Consider the following 21,133-nt stretch of genomic DNA (forward strand, 5'->3'; position numbering starts at 1 on the left):
AAAGATTAGACAGCCCCATAAAACAAAACAAGACTAATGGGGCACAACAGTCCAGGGACAAGGAGTAGAAGGCAGGAGGGGACAGGAAAGCTGGTAATAGGGAACCCAAGGTTGAGAAGAGACAGTGTTGACATGTTGTGGGGTTGTTAACTATTGTCGTAAAACAATATGTGTACTAACTGTTTAATGAGAAACTATTCTGTAAACCTTCATCTAAAGTACAATAAAAAAATTTTTTAGAATTTACTGAAAGAGTAAAAAATGAAAATAAATAAATAAATCTATGTCTTTATTTCTAAGGTGCGTCTCTTGTAGGCAGCATATTGATTGATCCTGTTTTTTTATCCATTTTTTCACTCTCCATCTTTGTGTCTGCATTTAGGCCATTTACATTCAGTGTAATTATTGATAGGTGTGAGTTTATTACTGTCATTTTGTAGTACTTTTTTTTCTGGTGCTGACGTTTTCTTTGTTCCTCTTACTCGCCTGTACTGAATTCCTTTTGTTTGTGGATTTCTTTTTCATTTCTTTTGTTTTTGTAGGTTTTGTTTTTACCAAGACTATGTTTTTCTTTTTTATTTTGATGAGTAGGTTTGTTAACTTTCTTTGTGGTTACCGTGAAATTTACCCTTCTCTGCCTAGATTTGTACCAGTCTATTATTACTTGGTATTGCCTTGCCTTCCTCTCCATTGGAAGGTTCTATACCTACACCGTTTATTCCCTCTTTTATTGTTCTGATGTTGCCATTTACAGATTAACCTCTTTGGTTCCCTGTTGTAATTCTTTTGGTTTCGGCTAGTCCTTGAGAGTTCATTTCCTAGGTTGGTGTTTGGCTGGTACGATTCTGCATCTTAGATTCAGCCTGTGGTCTGCTGTTGTTTGTTCTCAGATCACAGGACTCCCTTTAATAATTCTTGTAAGTTTGGTTTGGTTTTTACATAGTCCCTTAATTTCTGTTTATCTGGAAATGGCCTAATTTCACCATCGTACTTGAACAAGAGTTTTGCAGGGTATGTTACTCTTGGCTGGCAATTTTTTTTCTTTTCAAGGTTTTATATATGTCATCCCATTGCCTTCTTGCATGCATGGTTTCTGCCCAAATGATCCCAGGTTAGTCTTATTGTTTCTCCTCTGTATGTGACTTCTTGTTTTTCTTGAGCTGCTGTCAGGATTATTTGTTTGTTTTTGGTTTTAGCAAGTGTGATTATGATATGCCTTGGTGGTATTCTTTTGCGATCTGTCCTATATGGGGTTCGTTGAGCTTCTTGGATGGTCAACTTTTCATCTTTCATGATATTGGGGAAGTTTTCTGGCAGCAGTTCTTCAATGATCCTCTCTGTGTTTGCTGTTTTCTCACCGTGTTCTGGAACTCTATAATCACTCACAGATTTTCGCTTTTGATTGTATGCCACATAAGTCTCAGGGTTTCTTCATTTCTCTTCGTTGTTTTTTCTGGTTTTTCCTCAGAGTTGTATCCAAGTGTTTGTCTTCAATTTTGCTGATCCTGTCTTCCGTCGTTTCATACCTGCTTCTCAGCTCATCTGTGACACTGTGCATTTCTGAAATCTTGTTGTTTACCTTTTGCATTTCTAGCTGTTGTTTTTGTATAGTTTCTAGTTGTGAATTTATTTTAGCGTTTTGTTCCTGTATTATTTTCCTGAATTCTTCCATTTTCTTGCCTATATTTTCCATGAATTTGTCTGCCCTTTCTATAAATTTGTCTGTTTTTTCCTCATTTTTGTCTGATTTTTGCTTTAACTCTTGGATAGCTCTGAATATTAGAGATGTGAATTCCTTGTCAGGTAGTTCTAGTGCCTTTTCTTCTATTTGGAAGTCATCTGATGTTTTATTTTGGATGCCTCCTAGAACCGTCCTGTTCTGTTTTTGTATATATTTTGATATTGTCTACTGTCTTCAGGACATTCACCAGTTATTTTCCTCGTTTATTGATTGTGGCTTTGTCTGTTTTGTCCTTTTTTGTTTGGTTTGGTTGTTTTTGAGCAGGCGGGCTGTGCGTTCTTTGTTGTTTGTTCGTTTGTGGGCATGATACTTTTTACCTTCTCCAATTGTCAGGGTCTGTCGCTCAGGCACGGTACAGCAGGGCAGGTCCAGCTGAAGGGGAGTTGCTGGGATGGGTTGTTTGTGGCACGTACGAAGGCCGACAGGGCGGGCCAGGAGTCGGTGCAGGGCATGTTCCTGTAGGCTGTGCCTGTGCTGCTTGGGGGTGTGATGTTCAGCGCATGGTGCAGGTAGGCAGGAAGGAGGGGGGAGATTGTGATTTGTGGAGCTAAGATGGGTATGGGAGAGAGGAGAGAGGAACAGAAGCCAAATAAGTACAAACAAACGAAATAGAGCCCTAAGGGAGCTTGCTTTTGCATTGGAGAAATGAGAGACTGAGAACTGGAGAAAAACAAAAAGAAAAAGGGTAAAAGAAAAAAAAAGATTAAATAAAAATTAGAAAAAATCCCAAAGTCTTCAGGGATCCCATCGGTGCAGCTGCGAGGACTGGGAAAGTTGTTCCCAGGTGTTGAAGTACAGCCTGGCTAGAAGGAGTATAGGTGTCACACAGCGCCAGGTATTCAGGAGACAGGAAGAGAAGGTAAGTATAGAGAGATGAGAAATTGAGAAATGAGGAAAGACAAAAAGGGAAAAAAGGAGAAAAGAAAACACAAAAAAACCCGAAAAACAAAGCAAAAAAAAAGAAAAGAAATGTCCCCAGGGATCCCACTATGTGTCTGCACAGATTACGGGAGTAGCTCCCAAGCCGCACAGTACTGCCTGGCTAGAAGAGGCTCCCAAGCTGAGAAAGGAAGAAGAAAACAAATCAAAGAAAGGAAATCAAAACAAGCAAACAAAAAAAAAAGTCTCGGGGATCCCACCAGTGTGGCAGCATGGGCTGGGACGCAATTTCACAGTCAGGTGACGTTTCACAGCCTTTCAGGAAGAAGCAAAGATGGCATACGGAACCAGGTATTTGAGAGAAAGGAGGAGGAGGTGGTGAGAGGTATGGAAGAAATCAAAAGAAGTGGAAAAAAGCAACACCGGCAGCCAACAAATGGCACTCAGGGAGCCGGCCAGTGTGGGCCGGTAGAATCCAGGTGGCACTAGGGTGAAGCCAGTTCTTTGTGGCCAAGAGGCTGTGGCTACAGGAACCAGAGGCGGCCGAGTGGGGGTGAATGGGGTGGGGGGTGGGAAATTGTGTATCGTTGGTTACCGGTTCTTCTTCTCCAGCTGGAAGCTCTGTGAAACTGCTTTCCTGTACCCCTATTCCCTGATCTCCAGTAGGAGTCCAAGATGGTGGATCCATGCTGCGTTAGCTGATAGGGGACCTCTGCATGTATCTCTCCTTGGTCTCTGTTGTCTGTCAGTTTCTTCTTCTATTCTGTGCTTGGCTGACTTCTTTATCTCTTCGTGTGATGCTTAGGGTTTCAGGATTGATGTTTGTCTCTCTGAGTTAATTTTTTGGATCTTTGCTGTGGAGGGATGGCATGGTGCTTCTCTCTATAGCACCATGTTTCCCAGAAGTCCTGCTCTTTTTTGATTGTTGTTTGCTTGATATATTTTTTTCCCATCCTTTGAGTTTTAGTTTGTTTGTGTCTTTAAGGTGTGTCTCTTGTAGGCAACAAATAGATGGATTGTGTTTTTTTATCCATTCTGCCACTCTGTATCTCTTTATTGGTGCATTTAGTCCATTTACATTCAGTGTAATTATTGATAGGTATGAGTTTAGTGCCGTCATTTTGATGTCTTTTTTTGTGTGTTGTTGGCAGTTTCTTTATTCCACTTAATTTTATGTGCTGAGTCATTTTTCTTTATGTATTTTCTTTTCATCTTTTTCACTGTTGTTGTTTTTGTATTTGCTGAGTCTTTATGTTTTTCCTGGCTTTTATTTTGGTGTGTAGGATTGTTAGTTTCCTTTGTGGTTACCTTAATATTTACACCTATTTTTCTAAGTTTATACCAGTCTTTTATTTCTTTATATTGCCTTGATGACTTCTCCATATGAAAAATATATGACTATATTTTTTAGTCCTTTTTTGTTTTAGTGTTGTCTTCTTTTACATATTGACATCTCTGTTTCCCTGTTTTCAGTGTTTTAGCTTTGATTTATTTTTGTGTCTTCCCTATCTGGGTTAATATCTGGTTGCTCTGTCCTGTGTTCTACTCTTGGGTTGGTATCTGATGTTATTGATTTTCTAACTGGAGGACCCCCTTTAGTATTTCTTGTCATTTTGCAAATTCCCAAAACTTCTGTTTATCTGGAAATGCCGTAATTTCACCATCATATTTGAGAGACAGTTTTGCTGGATATATAATTCTTGGCTGTCAGTTTTTTTCCTTCAGGGCTTTATGTATGTCATCCCATTGCTTTCTTGCCTGCATGGTTTTTGTTGAGTAGTCTGAGCTGATTCTTATTGACTCTCCTTTGTAGATGACTTTTTGTTTATCGCTAGCCACTCTTAAAATTCTCTCTTTATCTTTGGTTTGGCAAGTTTGATTGTAGTATGTCTTGGTGACTTTATTTTGGGATCTACCTTATGTGGGGTTCAGTGAGCATCTTGGTTAGATATCTTCTCATCTTTCACAACATCAGGGAAATTTTCTGCCAACAAATCTTTAACAATTCTCTCTGTATTTTCTTTCACCCCCCACCCCACCCCCGGTCGGGTACTCCAGTCACTCGTGAGTTATTCCTTTTGAGACGGTCCCACGTAATTCTTAGGGTCACTTCATTTTTAAAGATTCTTTTTTCTGATTTTTCCCCAAATAAGTTGGTGTCAAGTGCTTTATCTTCATTGTCACTAATTTCGACTTCTGTTGCCTTAATTCTGCTCCTCTGACTTTGTATTGAGTTGTCTATGAAATTTTATTGTTAATCTTCTGGATTTCTGATTGCTGTCTCTCTGGATTCTTATAGCCTATAAAATTTGTCATTTTGCTCTTGAGTAACTTTCTTAAGATCCTCTATTGCTTTGTCTTTGTGTTCTTTAGTTTGTTTTTTGTTTTTCCAGATGTCCTTCCTGATCTCTTGAAGAGTTCTGTATATTAATCTTTTGTATTCTACCTCCAATAAGTCCAAGAAATTGTCTTCCTCTGGAAAATTTCTTGATTCTTTATTTTGGGAGCTTGCTGAAGCCGTCATCATCTACCTCTTTGTGTGATTTAATATAGACTGTTGTCTCCGAGCCATCAAGAAGTTATTATATGTATTTATTTTATGTTTTCTTACTGTGTCCTAGCTTCTTGTTTTGTTTTGTTTTGATATGCCCAACTAGGCTGCTCTTGTGAGCTAGTTTGATCATTGATGCCCGTGAAGCTGTAAGGTCCTGTCACCAGGTGGTTAAATCTGTTACTTGATATGTGAGCCCAGGAGTCTGTTTACTTTTTTTGTCTGAATTCAGCTCAGGTGTCCAGGTAGTTGGTCACCAAGTATGTTGTGCAGGTTCTCACCTACGGTCCTAATCAGGCATGGGTGATTGGTGTAGACACAGGTATCTGGCTGCATTAGGGGTTAAGGCACTGAGAAAGGCGGGGGGCTGATGGCCGCCTCTGAGTGTCTAGGAGGAAAGCGTGTCCCTGTTCCCTGGAGTGTGTAGTTGGGTGGCTTTTGCAGCTGGACTGTGAGCAGATGTGTGGTTACTTTAGACTGTCAATTGTATTGGATTGGTCTGTTTGTCTACTGTTATACCAGTACCTGGCTGTGTTAATTACTGTAGCTGTTTAATATGTTTTAAAATCAGGACATATGAGTCCTCCTACTTTGTTCTTTTCTTTCAACATTGCTTTAGCTATTCAGGGCATATTAAGTTGAGGATTCGTTTTTCCATTTCTGTAAAGAAAGCTTTGAAATTTTGTCGACATTGCATTGAATTTATGTATCGCTTCGGGTAGTATTGACATCTTAACAATATTAAGTCTCCAATCCATGAAGATGGAACATCTTTCCATTTATTTAAGTCTTCTCTAATCTCTCAGCAGTTTTTTTTAATAATCTTCATTGTATAAGTCCTTCATGTCCCTGGTTAAATTTATTTCTAGATATTTTATTCTCCTAGATGCTGTTGTAAATGAAATTGTTTCTCTAATTTCTATTTCAGATTTCTCATTGCTGATGTATAAAAACCCAACTAATTTTTGTTCGTTTATGTTGTATACCTTGTAGCTTTGTTAAACTCCTATTAACTTGAAGTTTTCTTGTGGACTTTCAGGTTCTCTATGTATAGGATCATGTCATCCATAAATAGAAATAATTTTGCTTCTTTTCCAATCTGTCTCCTTCAATTTAGAGGGATAATTTCACTGGAATTCTAGGTTGGTGTTTATTTTCTTTCAACACTTTACTCCACTGTTTTCTTGCTTGTGTGGTTTCTGGAGAAAATTTTGCTGTGTTTATTATCCTTGTTCCTCTATAGGTTAGATGTTTTTTTCCTTTTCTGACTCATTTCAAGTTTTTCTCTTTGTCTTTGGTTTTCTGCAGTTTGACTATGCATAGGTGTAGATTCTTGGGGGTATTTATCATATTTTGTGTTCCTTATGATTCTTTATCTATGGTTTGGTGTTTATCATTAATTTGGAAAATTCTGTCTTTATTTCAAATATATTTCTGTTCCTTTCTCTCTTTGTACTTGTATTTCAAATACGCATATATGTTGCACTTTTTGTAATTTTTAGCTCTGACGCTAGTGTACTTTCACCCTCCAGCAATTTTTCAGTTTCTGTTTAAATGTTGCTACCAGTTACTGATTCTTGGGGCTTATGTTCCTAGTAAGCTGTGATTCTCTGTATTTGTCTGTGTCTTCAGTTTCCAGAGAGGTTGTTTTCCTTATGACTTTAATTAAATGATGGTTTTAAGAAGAGTTGTTGGTTTTCAGTTTGTTTAGCTGTTTTTTTTTTTTTTTTTTTTTGATGTGAGGATGGGAATGATGACTTCCGAACTCTTTGATTCCTTGGCAAAGGTTGGAAGGTGAGGGACTCTGTAGGTCTTACTGCTTCTTACACACTTTTCATAACCCTTCTGTTGGCAAACTCCACCTGTACTCCTTCTTTAGTGGTACCTTGTACCTCTAATTACTGAGCCTTTATAGATTGTGGCAGTTTAAACCTGTCTGCTTTTAGACTTTCTCTCTGCTAGGCTATTTCATCTTTCTTTGGTCTGAGAAGTTAGTTGCTGCTAATCTGCTTTCCAAGTTGAAGAAGCTTGTTGCTATCTTTCTTCTACTTCCATTTTTCCTTCTCCTTCTTAGCTTATACTTTTTTTTTCCTTTTAATATTTTATTGTGTTTTAGGTGAAAGTTTACATAACAATTTAGGTTTCCATTTAATGTTTTTATACAAATTGTTCCATGACATTTGTTGTGTTTCACAATGTATCAACATTCACATTATTTCTGTTCCCATTTTGTTCTGTTCATGTTAATCTAGCTTCCCTGCCCCTCCTTAGCTTCTTAAATCTTTGTTTTAGGGTAAATGTTGACAGTTGGGCCTCATATAGTTGATTGTTTAAGGGAGCACGTTACTCACAGGTGGTAATTGTTTATCAGCCAATCTAATATTTAGATAAAAGGTGACCACCAGAAGTGGCTTCAATTCCAAATCAAAGGGTATCTTAGGGCGATAGTTTCAGGGGTTCCTCTAGTCTTGTTGGTCCAGTAAGTCTGGCCTCTAACGGAATTTGAGTTTTGTTTTACACATTTTTCTCCCTTTCTCTCTGGGTCCTTCTGTTGTTCCCTGATCAGAATGGTTGGTAGTGGTAGCAGGCACCATCTAGTTCTTCCGGTCTCAGGCTAGATGAGGCGGTGGTTCATGTTGGCTATTAGTCCTATGGACTAGTCTGTTCTCTGAGTCTTTGGTTTCCTTCATTCTCTTTTGTTCTAGACGAGTATAATAGTTGTGTCTTAGTTGGCCACTTGCAAGCTTTTAAAACCCCAGGTGATACTCACCAACTAGAATGTAAAACATTATCTTTATGATCTGTGTTATGCTGATTGAGTGACCGTGTTGTCCCCATGAGACTATGGTCCCAAGCCTTCAAACCCAGTAAACCAATCCCACAAGGTGTTTGGTTATGTCTGGGAAGTATCTGTAACTATACTGTCTATGTTGTTTATTATATATGTGAATATATATGCAGTACTCATAAACATGTATATATATAGGCTATAGATACACCTATACACTCACACCCATATACTCACATGTGCCTTCCTATACATGTATATACATGTGTATCTACCTATGTAACCACACACATTTTTTGGTTATTATTGTTGTAAAATTACATGTTATAGCATATACCAAAATTGTCCCTTATTCTTGTGTACTTCTTAGTGTGTTCATTTACCTTGGACAGGTTGTGCAGACTTCACCCATATTGGGTATTGCCTTTCATATCACCAAAGATGACAAGTGTCTGCTATCTAGAAAGTGATTTCTCCTCCCCACTCCCATCCCTGGTAACCATCAAAGAACGTTGCTTTCTGTGTGTATACCTTGACTTTTTAGAAAAGTGAGACCGTAACAATATTTGTCCTTTTGTGAGTGAATTATTTTACTCAGCATAATGTTTCAGATTTATCTGTTACAAGATGTTTCTTGGACTCATCGTTATTCTTTATAATTGTATAGTATTCTATTGTACATATGTACAATTTGTTTATTTGTTGATGGACACTTAGGTTGTTTCCATGTTTTTGCTATTGTGAATCATGCTGCAGTGAACATAGGTGTGCTCATGTCTATTCATGTCCTTGTTCTTATAGCTCTAGGATATATACCTAGGAGTAAGATTGCTGAATTATAAGATATTTCTATTTCTAGCTTTTTGAGGAAGCACCATACTGTTTTCCATAGCGTTTGTACCATTTTACAATCCCACCAGCAGTGTATAAGAGTTCCATTCCCCCAATGACCTCGCCAGCATTTGTTGTTTTCTGTGTTTTTGATCAGTGCCATTTTTGCAGGGATGAGATGGAATCTCATGGTAGTCTTGATTTCCATCTCTCTGATGGCTGGGTAATGATCGTGATCATCTTTCCATGTTAGCCACCTGAATGAATGTTCTCTTTGGTGAAGTGTCTGTTCATATCCTTTGGGCTTACACATTTTTAAAATCTCTTAATCTTAATGAGGTTTCAAGAGAGACAGTGATTAAATGAAATCTTGCCTTTGTTTCTTTATGGAATTTAATTCCATAGTTTATACGCTGGCATTATTTATATTAATTGTAGCTTCATTATTTATTTCTCAGTACATTTTTAGGTTGTTTACATCTATTAGTTATCATAAACAGTGATGCAGCAAGTATCCTTGTTTATGTTTGCTTGTGCACATGTTTTAAACTGAATTTTTCTAGGATGTGCACATTTGAAATGAAATTATTAAATATTGTCAAATTTTTCTACAAAATGGTTTGCCAATTTTCTTTCCCACTTTCAGTATCTAAATGAGATTTCCCTTTTCTAGATTTTAAAAATTTATGCCTTGAAGTATTTTACACTTACAAAAGAACATATATAGTTCATGTAAGGTATTAAAAATAATATAAATGAACACCCATGTTCCCATTGCTCAGCGTGAAAAACAATACCTTTGAAGCCTCTTTTATCTGTGCATCAATGTGCAATATAGGTATCTATGTGCCCCTTTCTGGTCATGTCTTTCTCCTTCTTCCCCCTGTGTAGAGGTAACCACTATCTTGAATTTCATGTTCATCATTCTCATCCTTAATAGTTGTATCACATATGGTGTTGAAATTAGTCTGCACTTCTGACACCACTGATGTCAGAGATACCACTACCATCGTATGCTTGGTGCTTCAGTAGAAGAGTTCATGCAACTCAGCATATAGTTGACTCATGGCTGAGATTTATTATAGCCACATAATGAGGATACACAGCCAGATTGGTAATGGAAAAAGACACATCAGGCAAAGTCTGGAGAAATCCACCTACAGGCTTTGTATAGTCTTCCCCAAAGGGGCCACACAGTGCACTCCTTGCATCCAGCAGTGAAATTCAGTAATGTGAGCACGTTGTTTCTGCCAAGGGAAACTTGTTTGAGACTCAGCCGTTTTTATTGAAGGCTGGTCAGTTAGGCATCCTCTGCCCACCAAAATTCCAGACTCCCAGAAGGAAAGGAGATATTCACTAAATCACATTGTTTATACAAACAGTCTAGACAGGCTGACACAGCAGATGTAACCTTGTTGACTGCTAAAGAGGGCATATTCTGAAAGCCAAGCACCAGATGCTGACCAGGCTAGCGCTGCAGGCATGCCCTTTGAATGATCAGGCCTGCTGTGTTAATTCTTTTCTGCATAGGGTGAATACCTGAATAACTATACTGTTTTACGTATCTTCACATCTGTTATATACTTTACATAAATGAGATTGTTCTATACTTTGGCAACTTCTGTGTTTTTTTTTTTGTCAACATAATCATTTATGCATGTTGTTGTGGTTTATTTGTTTTCACTGTTGTATATGTGATATTCTGTTATTTGACTGTATTGCAGTTTATTTATGCAGTCTCCTGTCAGTGAGTAGTTTTTTGCTGTTCAGAGCTGCGTTGTTTCTGTTGTTATATGCCATTTCAACTTTACTAAATAGTGCCAAATTGTTTTCCAAAGTAGTCATTTCAGTTTACAGCTCTACCAGCTGGGTTGTTGTGTTTAAATCCTTTTCCCCCCTATTTTAAAAACAAATGTGTTTAGTCAGAATCAGTAATTTTAATAAAGTAGATCTGACGTCGTATTTTTCCTGTCTTCACCGCCAGAAATCCCATCCAAAGGCACTTCCACCTTCTTCAAGAAAGAAAGAAGGCTGTTTGCAGCTTGTTGTAGAACCAAATGAAGATGTCAGCAAATCAGGTTGGTAGCATTCCCGTGGATGTTATTTGCCTAGATAGCTTTAAAAGATTAGAAATGCAAAAGATGGCATATATGTTGGTTTGAATGATAAGGTCAGGGTCAGCTTAGGCAGAATTATGAAACGGTTGAAGTGGATTTTGATTCCCTTTCAAGTCCATGGTCAGTGCTCTTTTCTCTCTTCTATTGCTCCATTTACTTTCCTCAGTTATATGTGCTGCTACTTTTTAAAGATTTCTTCATTTGCATTTTTTCAAATTTCAAAAGTACTCCATCTGAGGCAACAGAGTCAAAGATTTAAAACAGAAAGCTACTTATTACTCCCATCATCCTGTGAGGTAACCTTTGAATTCTCCTATACCTCCACTGGTACTTATAAATGAAAACATATATAAGTGCCCACACATGTGTGTACATTTTTAGAAGAGGCTATTATTTTCTGTCTCACCAGCAGTGTTTGGGTGTACTTTTTAACCTGATAGACTATTTACTATTCTTCATTTTTGCCAGTCTGATAGGTATTAAGTAATCTATCCTCATTGTTACTTCAGTGTCACTGAGTTTGAACACCTTTTTTATAAGCTTACTGAATACTTGAATCTGCTTTTTTTTTAAACTTTGAAATTTATATTTCATACATACTTCCCTCTAGATGAGTGTTTGTAATTTATATGCAACTCATTGTCGATTCGTTGATTCTTGCCTGTTTATAGTTCCCCAGTGCTTTCCTCTGCTCTCTGATTCATATCCTCGAAGCCAAGCACCCTTTCCTTATTGTATTTCTTGTTTTATTTGTGGAGGAGGATTGGAGCAATGGTCTGTTTACACTGCTATCTTCCCAGAATCTTGAATTTGCTTTTATCTGCAATGTCTTCATACTGTTTGCCCGTTTATGGTATTTTGGGGTCAGTTTGTAAGAGATCTTTAAATTGAATATTTGTAACTATTCATCTGAAATTGGTGTGACAAATATTTTTCAAAATTTATCTCTTGGAATAAAGGAATAAATATTCTGTTATCTGACTATATCACAGTTTATTTATTCAATTTCCGGTCAGTTAATAGTTTTTTGCTGTTCAGAGCAACATTATCTCTATGATAGCTTAAATGCAATTTCATCTTTATTAGATAATGCCAAATTGTTTTCCAGAGTAATCATTTCAGTTTATAACTCTACCAGCTGGTTTGTTGTTTTTAAATCCTATTTTTTTTCTTCATTTTAAAAATGAATGTGTTTAATTAGAATTGGTAACTTGATAAAATAGATCTAATGTTTTATCTCTCCTATGCTAAGTACCTGAGGAGCCTGGTAGCGCAGTGGTTAAGCGCTTGGTTGCTAACCAAAAGGTCAGAGGTTTGAACCCACCAGCCACTCCATGGGAGAAAGATGTGGCAGTCTGCTTCGGTAAAGATTTACAGCATTGGAAACCCTTTGAGGCAGTTCTACTCTGTCCTGTAGGGTTGCTGTGAGTTGATATTGACTCACCAGCAGTGGGTTTGGGGTTTTTTTTTTTTTTTGGTTTATACTTAGTGTTAGAAATCACATGGCCTGATAAAATGAGTTGGGAAATGTTTCCTTTTCCAATTTCTTGGAAGGATTGTATAAAATTGATGTTAATTCTTTGAATGTTTGGTATATATGTCCAATAAAACCATATGGGCCTGGAGATTTCTTATATGAGAGCTTTTTAATTACAAAATACATTCTTTAATTACTATAGGACTATTCAGGTTATTTTGGTAGTTTGTAGATTTTGAGGAATTGTTCTGTGTGGGGTAAAGGACCTGGTTTTACCCCAACTAAGGTGACCTTTGTTTTTGACTTTGGAGAAATATCTCTTGGAGGAATTAGAGTGCCTTGCCTGGGACTTCTAGGCCACACCTGAGAATTTATATTTCAAGTAGGGGCTGGCCAGACCAGAAAAGACTCACCTGAGAGACTCCCAACTCAAATCTACTACCACAAGGATCATTCTTGCCTCCTCCTCTTGCTTAGCTGTAAACTCTCTCTTAGTAGTGAGGAACTTGGCTCTTACCATCCACCATCCATTACTTGAAATTTTTTTATTTTTTTTTTTGTTGTCATTGAGAATATACACAGCAGAACATAAACTAGTTCAACAATTCTACATGTCCAATTCAGTGACACTGATTACATTCTTCAAGTTGTGCAGCCATTCTCACTGTCTTTTTCTGAATTGTTCCTCCCCCATTAACGTAAACTCACTACCCCCTAAGTTTCCTATCTAATTTTTCGAGTTGCTGTTGTCAGTTTGATCCCATGTAGATCTTTAATTGAACACAGTGCTCAAGGCAGGGATTCTTTACTAATTAAGCTAAACTATTGTTTGGTTTAGAGAAAACTTCAGGGGATAATTTTGGTTTGACGTTTAAAGATTATCTCAGGTCGGTAGTTTCTGGGGCTCATCTAGCTTCCATGCCTCCAGAAAGTCTGGATTCCATGAGAATTTGAAATTCTCTTCCACACTCCCCTCCTTTTGATCAGGATTTTTCTGTAGAATCTTTGATCAAATTGTTCAGTAATGGTAGCTGGGGCACCATCTGTCCTGGTCTCATGGCAAAGGAAGCAGTTGTTCATGGACGCAATCAGCCATGCATTCCATTTCCTCTTTCTATTCCTGACTCTCCTTCTTCCTCTGATGTTCCAGGCAAGTAGAAAAATCAGTTGTGTACCTTAGATGGTCACTTGCAAGTTTTTAAGACTCCAGGCACTACACACTTAAGTAGGAGGTAGAACAGAAGCACTAAAAATGATATTAGGCCAATTAACTGGGATGTCCCATGAAACCATGAGCCTAAACCTCCAAACCAAGAAACTAAGTCCCATGAGGTGTTTGGTTGCACATAATGAACAATTTCTTTTGGTTTTCATTTTATAGACTCTGCTAATTTCCACTGTTACTTAGGTCAGTTGGCACTTTTTTCTCCGCCCCCTTCAGTGAAGTTGTTTTATACATGTGTAATAAATACAGTTAAATTGTTTTGTCACAGTTTACATTCCATCCTGGGATTCCCATAGTCTCTGAAAAAAAATTTTTTTTTTAAATTTCTATGCCTTAAAGTGCATGCTTGGTGTTGTAAAGTTTTAGAGTTTTGACAAATGCATAGTGTTATGTATTCAAAATTACAGTATTGTCTTAGGCTGGGTTCTCTAAAGAAGCAACACCAGTGAAGTGTATAAATAAATAAATAAATATGTATATATTTATATCAAGAAACTGGCTCATGCAGTTGTAGAGGCTGGAAAGTCCCAAGTCTGTGGGTCAGGCTGAAGGCTTCTCTTAACTCACGTAGATGCAGGGGCTGGTGAACCCAAAATTGGCAGGTCAGACAGCAAGTCTCTGGCTCACAGGCTGCAGAGGCTGATGAATCCCAAGATTGGCAGGTAAGATGACAGGTAAGCGCTAGCTGCAGTCCCAAGAATTGGAGGTCAGATAAACAGGAACCAGCTGCAGGATCCAGAGTGAACAAAAGCCAGCGAGTTTTGCCAGAAAGTCTACCTATATTGGATGAAGGCCACACCCCCAAGGAAACTCCCTTTCAGCTGATTGGCTGCTCATAACAGATCTTATCATGGGGGTGATTACATCATTACATAGCTGCCAATACACATCACAACTGCCAAACCACTAAGAATCATGACCCAGCCAAGTTGACACACAACTTTAACCATCACAAGTGTTATTGAGAATAGTTGTACCACCCTAAAAAAAAATCATCTATGTTTCATCTGTTCAACATCTTACACTAAATTTCTGGTAACCTCTGGTCATTTTATTGTCTCTATGTCTTACATTTGTCAGAATTTCATATATTTGCCTTTTTATACTAGCGTCTTGCACTTAGCAATATACAGTTAAGTTTCATCTATGCTTTTCCATAGCTTGGTAATGCTTTTTTTTTTTTTTTTTAAATTTCTGAATAATATTTTATTGTATGAATTTACCACAACTTGATAAACCTCTAGCCAGGCTGAGAATAAAAGGACGTAAACTACCGACACTCAACCAAAGAAAAATTCTTCGTCTGAATAGGCTTTTGTCTATTATAGAAATTGAATCAATAATAAATAACTGTCCAGTAAATAAAGCACCAGGGCCAGATCGTTTCACTGGTAAATTTTACTAAATTTAAGAAAGAAATGATACCAGCTCTTCATAATCTTTTCTAGAAAATAAAAGCAGAGGGACCACTTCCTAACAAATTCCATGAGGCCAACATTATCCTAACATCAAACAATATAAAGACATTACAGGAAAGAAAAACTAAAGACTATGACTTCTCAAACAGATACAAAAATCCTCACCAAAATATTACCAAATTTAATTCAACAGTGTATAAAAAGGATTGTACACTACAAACAAAGGGGATTTATTGCAGGTGTGCAAGGCTGGTTCAATATTTGAAAATCTATTAATGTTATCTTCCACTTGAAAAAGTTAGAAAAGTGATCATATCTCTTTATGTAAAAAAGTTGACAAAATCTAACGCTTATTTATGAAATCTCTCAGCAAACTAGTAGTAGAAGGAAACTTTCTCAACTCGATAAAAAGCAGGTACAAAAAACCCACCGTTAACATCATACTTGATGAGAACTAGATGTTTTCTCCTTAAGATGGGGAACAAGACAAGAATATCCACTATCATTACTACTATACACCGTTGTACAGGAGTCGTAGCTATTCAATAAAACAAGAAAAGGAAATAAAAGATGTACAGATTGGGAAGGAAGAAATAAAATTGTCTTTGTTCTCAGATGACGTAGTTGTGTATGTAGAAAATCACAAAGAATCAACAAAACTCCTGGAACTAATAAGCGAGTATAGTGTGGTCCCTGGGTGCAAGATTAATATACAAAAGTCAATTGCTTTTTTATATACCAGCAGTGAGCAATTGGAATTTGAAATTCAGAAAAACAAAACAATACTCTGCAATTGAACCAACAATGAGGAAATGCTTAGGTATAAATCTAACAAAATATATTCAAGATCTGTATGCAGAAAACTAAAATTGATGAAAGTAATCAAAGAACATCTAAATAAATGGAGAACTATTCCATGTTCATAGATATAAGGCTCAATGTATTATTAAGATACCAATTCTTCCTGAAATTATAGATTCAGCACCATCCCAAAGAAATTCCCAGCAAGCTCTTACGTAGATATTGAGAAACTGATTTTTAAAGTTTACATGAATAACTAGAATAGCTGACAAAATAATGAAAAATAAAAACTAAGTAGGAGCATTCACACGATCTGATTTCAAGACTTACCATAAACCTACAGCTGTCCAGACTACATGGTAATGAACAAACACATAAATCAGTGGAACAGAATAGAGATCCCAAAAAGAGACCCACACAGATAGAGTCAATTAACTTTGACAGAACAGCAAAGGTAGTGCAGTGGTACTGGAGTAATTGAGTATCTATGTACAAAAAAATGAACCTAGATTCATACTGTCCATCTCTCACAAAAATTAAAATGGATTGTAGGTCTACATGTAAAATACAAATATAAAACTTCTAGGAGAAAACATAGGAAAAAATTAATTGACTTTGGCTTTTGTGATGAGTGTTTAGATATAACACCAAAAGTATAATTCATTAAAGGAATCGCTAAATTGAAATTTATTAAAATTTAAAACTCCCTGTAAAGCAAAAACAAATAACTTTTGGATCTTGACTGAAAGCAGAGAATACCAGAAAGTTATTTACCTGTGTTTTATTGACTACGCAAAGACATTCGACAGTGTGGATCATAACAAATTATGGGTAGCACTGTGAAGAATGGGAATTCGAGAACACTTAATTGTGCTCATGAGGAACCTGTATTAGACCAAAAGGCAGTCCTTCGAACAGAACAAGGCGATACTTTGTGATTTAAAGTTAAGAAAGGTGTGCATCAGAGTTGTATCCATTCACGATACTTATTCAATCTGTATGCTGAGCCATTAATCCGAGAAGGTGGATTTTATATGAAGAAGAATGTGGCATCAGGATTGGAGGAAGACCCACGAACAACCTGTTATGCAGATGACACAGCTTAGCTTGCTGAAACTGAAGAGGACTTGAAGCACTTAATGAGGAAGATCAAAGACAGCCTTCACGGAGCCAACATGGGGCTATAGACAGAAGCACCACGCCGTCGCACAAGAGCAAAGACCCAGAAAACTAAGTAAAACAGAGACAAATGTCAGTTCTGGAACCCTAAGCATCAAATGAAGAGATAAAGAACTCAGCCAAGCACCAAATGGAATAAGAAACTGACAGAGAACAGAGAGTGGGGAGAGATACGTGCGGAGGTCCCTTATCAGCTAATGCAGTGCAGATTCGACATCTTGGATTCCTGTTGGAGACTGGCGGACAGGGAGTACGGGAAAGCAGCTTCATGGAGCTGCCAGCAGGAGACAGCACCTGGTAACCAACGATATATGCTTTCCAACCTCCATTCTACGTCCCCCTGCTGTACTTCTGCCGATTCCTAGCTGGCTGCAGTCGCTCGGCTGGTCAGGAAGTGCAGGGTCCATGCTGCTTGGATTCACCCTGCCCATGTCAGACTTTGACGAACAGGGAATACGAGGAAGCAGCTTGATGGAGCTCCCAGCAGGAGATAGAACAACCAGTAACCAGAGATATACGCTTTCCCACCCCACATCCTTCTCCTCCCCTCCCCCCCGTTTGGCCTCCTCTGCTTCCCGCTGGCTGCAGTCTCTTAGCTGGGAGGCACCGACTTCGGCCCTGTGCGGCTTGGATTAACCCCACCCACACTGACCAGCTCCCTAAGTACCATTTGTTTGTTGCTGGTATTGCTTTTTCCATTTCGTTTGGTTTCTTCTGTGCTTCTCACCACCTCTCCCTCCTCTCTCTTGAACACCTAGCTCCGTGTGCTGTCTTTGCTGCTTCTTGAAAGGCTGTGAAGCACCGCTTGACTGGGGAACTGCTTCCCCTGCCTGTGCTGCCACGCTGGTGGGAGCCCCGCAGCTTGTTTTTGTTTTGTTTTGTACTCTTTGTTTATTTGTTTTCTTTTCATGGTGTGGGAGCCCCTTCTAGCAGGGTTGTACTGCACAGCTTGGGAGCCACTTCCCCCATCAGTGCAGCCACACTGGTGGGATCCCTAAGGGTATTTCTGTTTTCTTTTTTTTTTCTCTTTTTTCGTTTTTGTCTCTCTTTGTTTCTCAGTTTCTTGTCTCTCTATACTCACCTTCTTTTCCTGTCTCCTGAATACCTGGCGCTGTGTGACATCTCTACCCCTTAGAGCCAGCCTTTACTTCGAGGCCTGAGAGCCACTTTTCCGGTCTTTCCAGCTACACTGGTGGGATCCCTAGGGATTTTCTTTCTTTTTTTTTAAATTTTCTAATTTTTATCTATTTCTTTTTTCCTTCTTTTCCCTTTTTGTTTTTCTCCATTTCTTGGTTTCTCATCTCTCCACTCCAGTGGCAGTCTCCCAGAGCACTCTTATTTTTGGTTTGATTTTGATTCCTGGTTCTCTCTTCTTTACCATACCCATCTTAGCTCCACATATCACAGTATCCCCCCTCTTTCCTGCCTACCTGCACTGTGTGCTGAGCATCAACCCCCGGAAGCATGGGCACGACCTACACTGCACTGATTCCCAGCCTGCCCTATTGGCCCTAGGACATGCCACAAACAACCCATGCCAGAAACTCCCCTTCAACAGGAAGTGCCCTGCTGCAACATAGCTGAGCGACTGGCCCTGCCCATTAGACAAGGAGGTGAAAAGTATTGTGCCCACAGATGAGTGAACAACAAAGAACGCACAGCCTGCCTGCTCAGACATAACCAAATAAAACAAAAAAGGAGAATGAAACAAATCTACAATCGATAAATGAAGAAAATAACTACTGAATATACGGAAGACAGCAGACAATATCAAAACATATTAAGAAAACAGGACAGGATGGTTCCAGTAGGTGTCCAGAGTAAAACACTGGATGACTTTCAAGTAGAAGAAAACGCAATAGAACTACCTGATAGGGAATTCGAATCTATAATATTCAGAGCTGTCCAAGAGTTGAAGGAGAAAACAGACAAAAATGAGGAAAAAATAGGCAAATTCATGGAAAATGCAGGCACAAAAATGGAAGAATTCAGGAAAATAATACAGGAACAAAATGCCAAAATAAATTCATATCTAGGAATCATACAAAAACAACAATTAGAAATCCAAAAGATAAACACCAAGATTTCAGAAATGGACAGTGTCATAGAAGGGCTGAGGAGCAGGTTTGAAATGATGGAAGACAGGATAAGCAAAGTAGAAGATAAACAGTTGGCTACAACTCTGAGGAAAAACCAGAAAGAAAGAACGAAGAGAAATGAAGAAACCCTGAGAATTATTTGGGGTACAGTCAAAAGCAAAAATTTATGAGTGATTGGAGTTCCAGAACAGAGAAAATGGAAAACACATACAGGATCATTGAAGAGTTGCTGACAGCAAAATTCCCTAATATCATGAAAGATGAAAAGCTGACCATCCAAGAAGCACAACGAACTCCATATAGGATAGACCCCAAAAGAAAGTCACCAAGGCAAATCATAATCACTCTCACTAAAAGCAAAGACAAAGAAAGAATCCTGAGAGCAACGTGGGAAAAACGAAAAGTCACAGAGGAGAAACAATAAGATTAATCTCTGATTATTCAGCAGAGACCACGCAGGCAAGAAGGCAATGAATGGGATGACATATATAAAATCTTTAAAGAAGAAAGTTGCCAACCAAGAATAATATATCCTGCAAAATTATCATTCAATTATGATGGTGAAATTAGGATATTTCCAGATAAACAGAAATTAAAGGAATATGTAAAAGCCAAATCAAAATTACAAGAATTATTAAAGGAAGCCCTTCGGTCTGAGAACACACAACATCAGACCACAGCCTGAATCTGGGAAGCAAGATTATACCAGCCATATACCAACCTAGGAAATGAACTCTCAAGGACTAGCCAAAACTAAAAGAATTACAACAGGGAACTAGAGATTTTAATCTGTACATGACAACATCAGAACAATAAAAGAGGGAATAAATGGTGTAGGTATAGAACTTCCTAATTGAGAGGAAGGCAAGGTGATACCAAATAATAATAGATTGGTTCAAACCTAGGAAAATAATGGTAAATTTCAAGGTAACCACAAAGAAAGTTAACAAACCTTACTCATCAAAATAAAGAAGAAAAACATAAAGTCTCAGTAAAAACAAATCTACAAAGACAAAAGAAATTGGGAAAAGTATCCACAAAAACGAATTCAGCATAGGAGAGTAAGAGGAACAAAGAAATCATCAGCATCAACAAAAAAAAGCACTACAAAATGACAGCAATGAACTCAAAGCTACCAGTAATTACACTGAACATAAATGGCCTAGATGCACCCATAAAGAGATAAGAGGGTGACAGAATGGATGAAAAAGCAGTATCCATCAATATGCTGTCTACATGAGACACACTTTAGAAACAAAGGCATACTTATTAAAAATCTTAAAGGATGGAAAAACATATCAAGCAAACAGCTACCAAAAAACAGCAGGAGTGGCAATGTTAATCTCAGATATAATAGACTTTAAAACAAAATCCACCATAAAAGACAAAGAGAGGCACTATATAATGATTAAAGGGATGATCCATCATGAAGACATAACCATGATAAACATCTACGCACCCAGTAACAGGGTTCTAAAATACTTAAAACAAACTCTAACAGCACTGAAAAGAGATACTGACAGTTCCACAATAATAGCAGGACATTTCTACACACCACTCTTGATAAAGGATAGAATATCTAGAAGGAATCGCAGCAAAGTTATAGAAAAGCTAAAGGGCACAATCAGCCAACTTGACCTCATAAACATATATAGAACACTCCACCCAACAGCTGCAAAGTATACGTTCTTTTCCAACGCACATGAAATGTTCTCCAGAATAGACCACATCTTAGGCCTCAAAGCAACCCTCAACAAATCCAAAACGTTGAGATGAACAAAGTATTTTCTCTGACCACATTGCCATCAACGTAGAAATTGACAACAGGAAGAACAAGAAAAAAAAATCAATTACATGGTGTGATGGTTAAGATTGTGTGTCAACTTGTCTGGGCCATGATTCTCCGTGTTTAAATGTAATCACTCCCATGATTGCATATACTGTGAGTAGCCAGTCAGATGAAAGGGAGTCTCCTTGGGGGTGTGGCCTGCATCTGTATATAAGCAGACATTCTGGCTTTTTGCTCT

General features: G+C 38.0%; 1 protein-coding gene across 3 annotated transcripts in view; it reads left to right on the top strand.

The window, feature by feature from the left end:
* Nucleotides 1–21,133, top strand: part of CENPC (centromere protein C) — a 98,832-nt gene that overhangs the window by 19,623 nt on the left and 58,076 nt on the right. For 2 of the 3 annotated variants that reach the window (XM_023737808.1, XM_023737810.1), the window contains exon 5: nucleotides 10,769–10,868. In XM_023737808.1, coding sequence (XP_023593576.1) covers nucleotides 10,769–10,868 — 100 coding nt within the window. The remainder of the gene's footprint in view (nucleotides 1–10,768; nucleotides 10,869–21,133) is intronic. The other variant, XM_023737809.1, reaches the window with a different exon arrangement.

This window comes from Trichechus manatus, unplaced genomic scaffold, assembly GCF_000243295.1.
Source record: "Trichechus manatus latirostris isolate Lorelei unplaced genomic scaffold, TriManLat1.0 scaffold00108, whole genome shotgun sequence".
Lineage (NCBI taxonomy): Eukaryota > Metazoa > Chordata > Mammalia > Sirenia > Trichechidae > Trichechus > Trichechus manatus.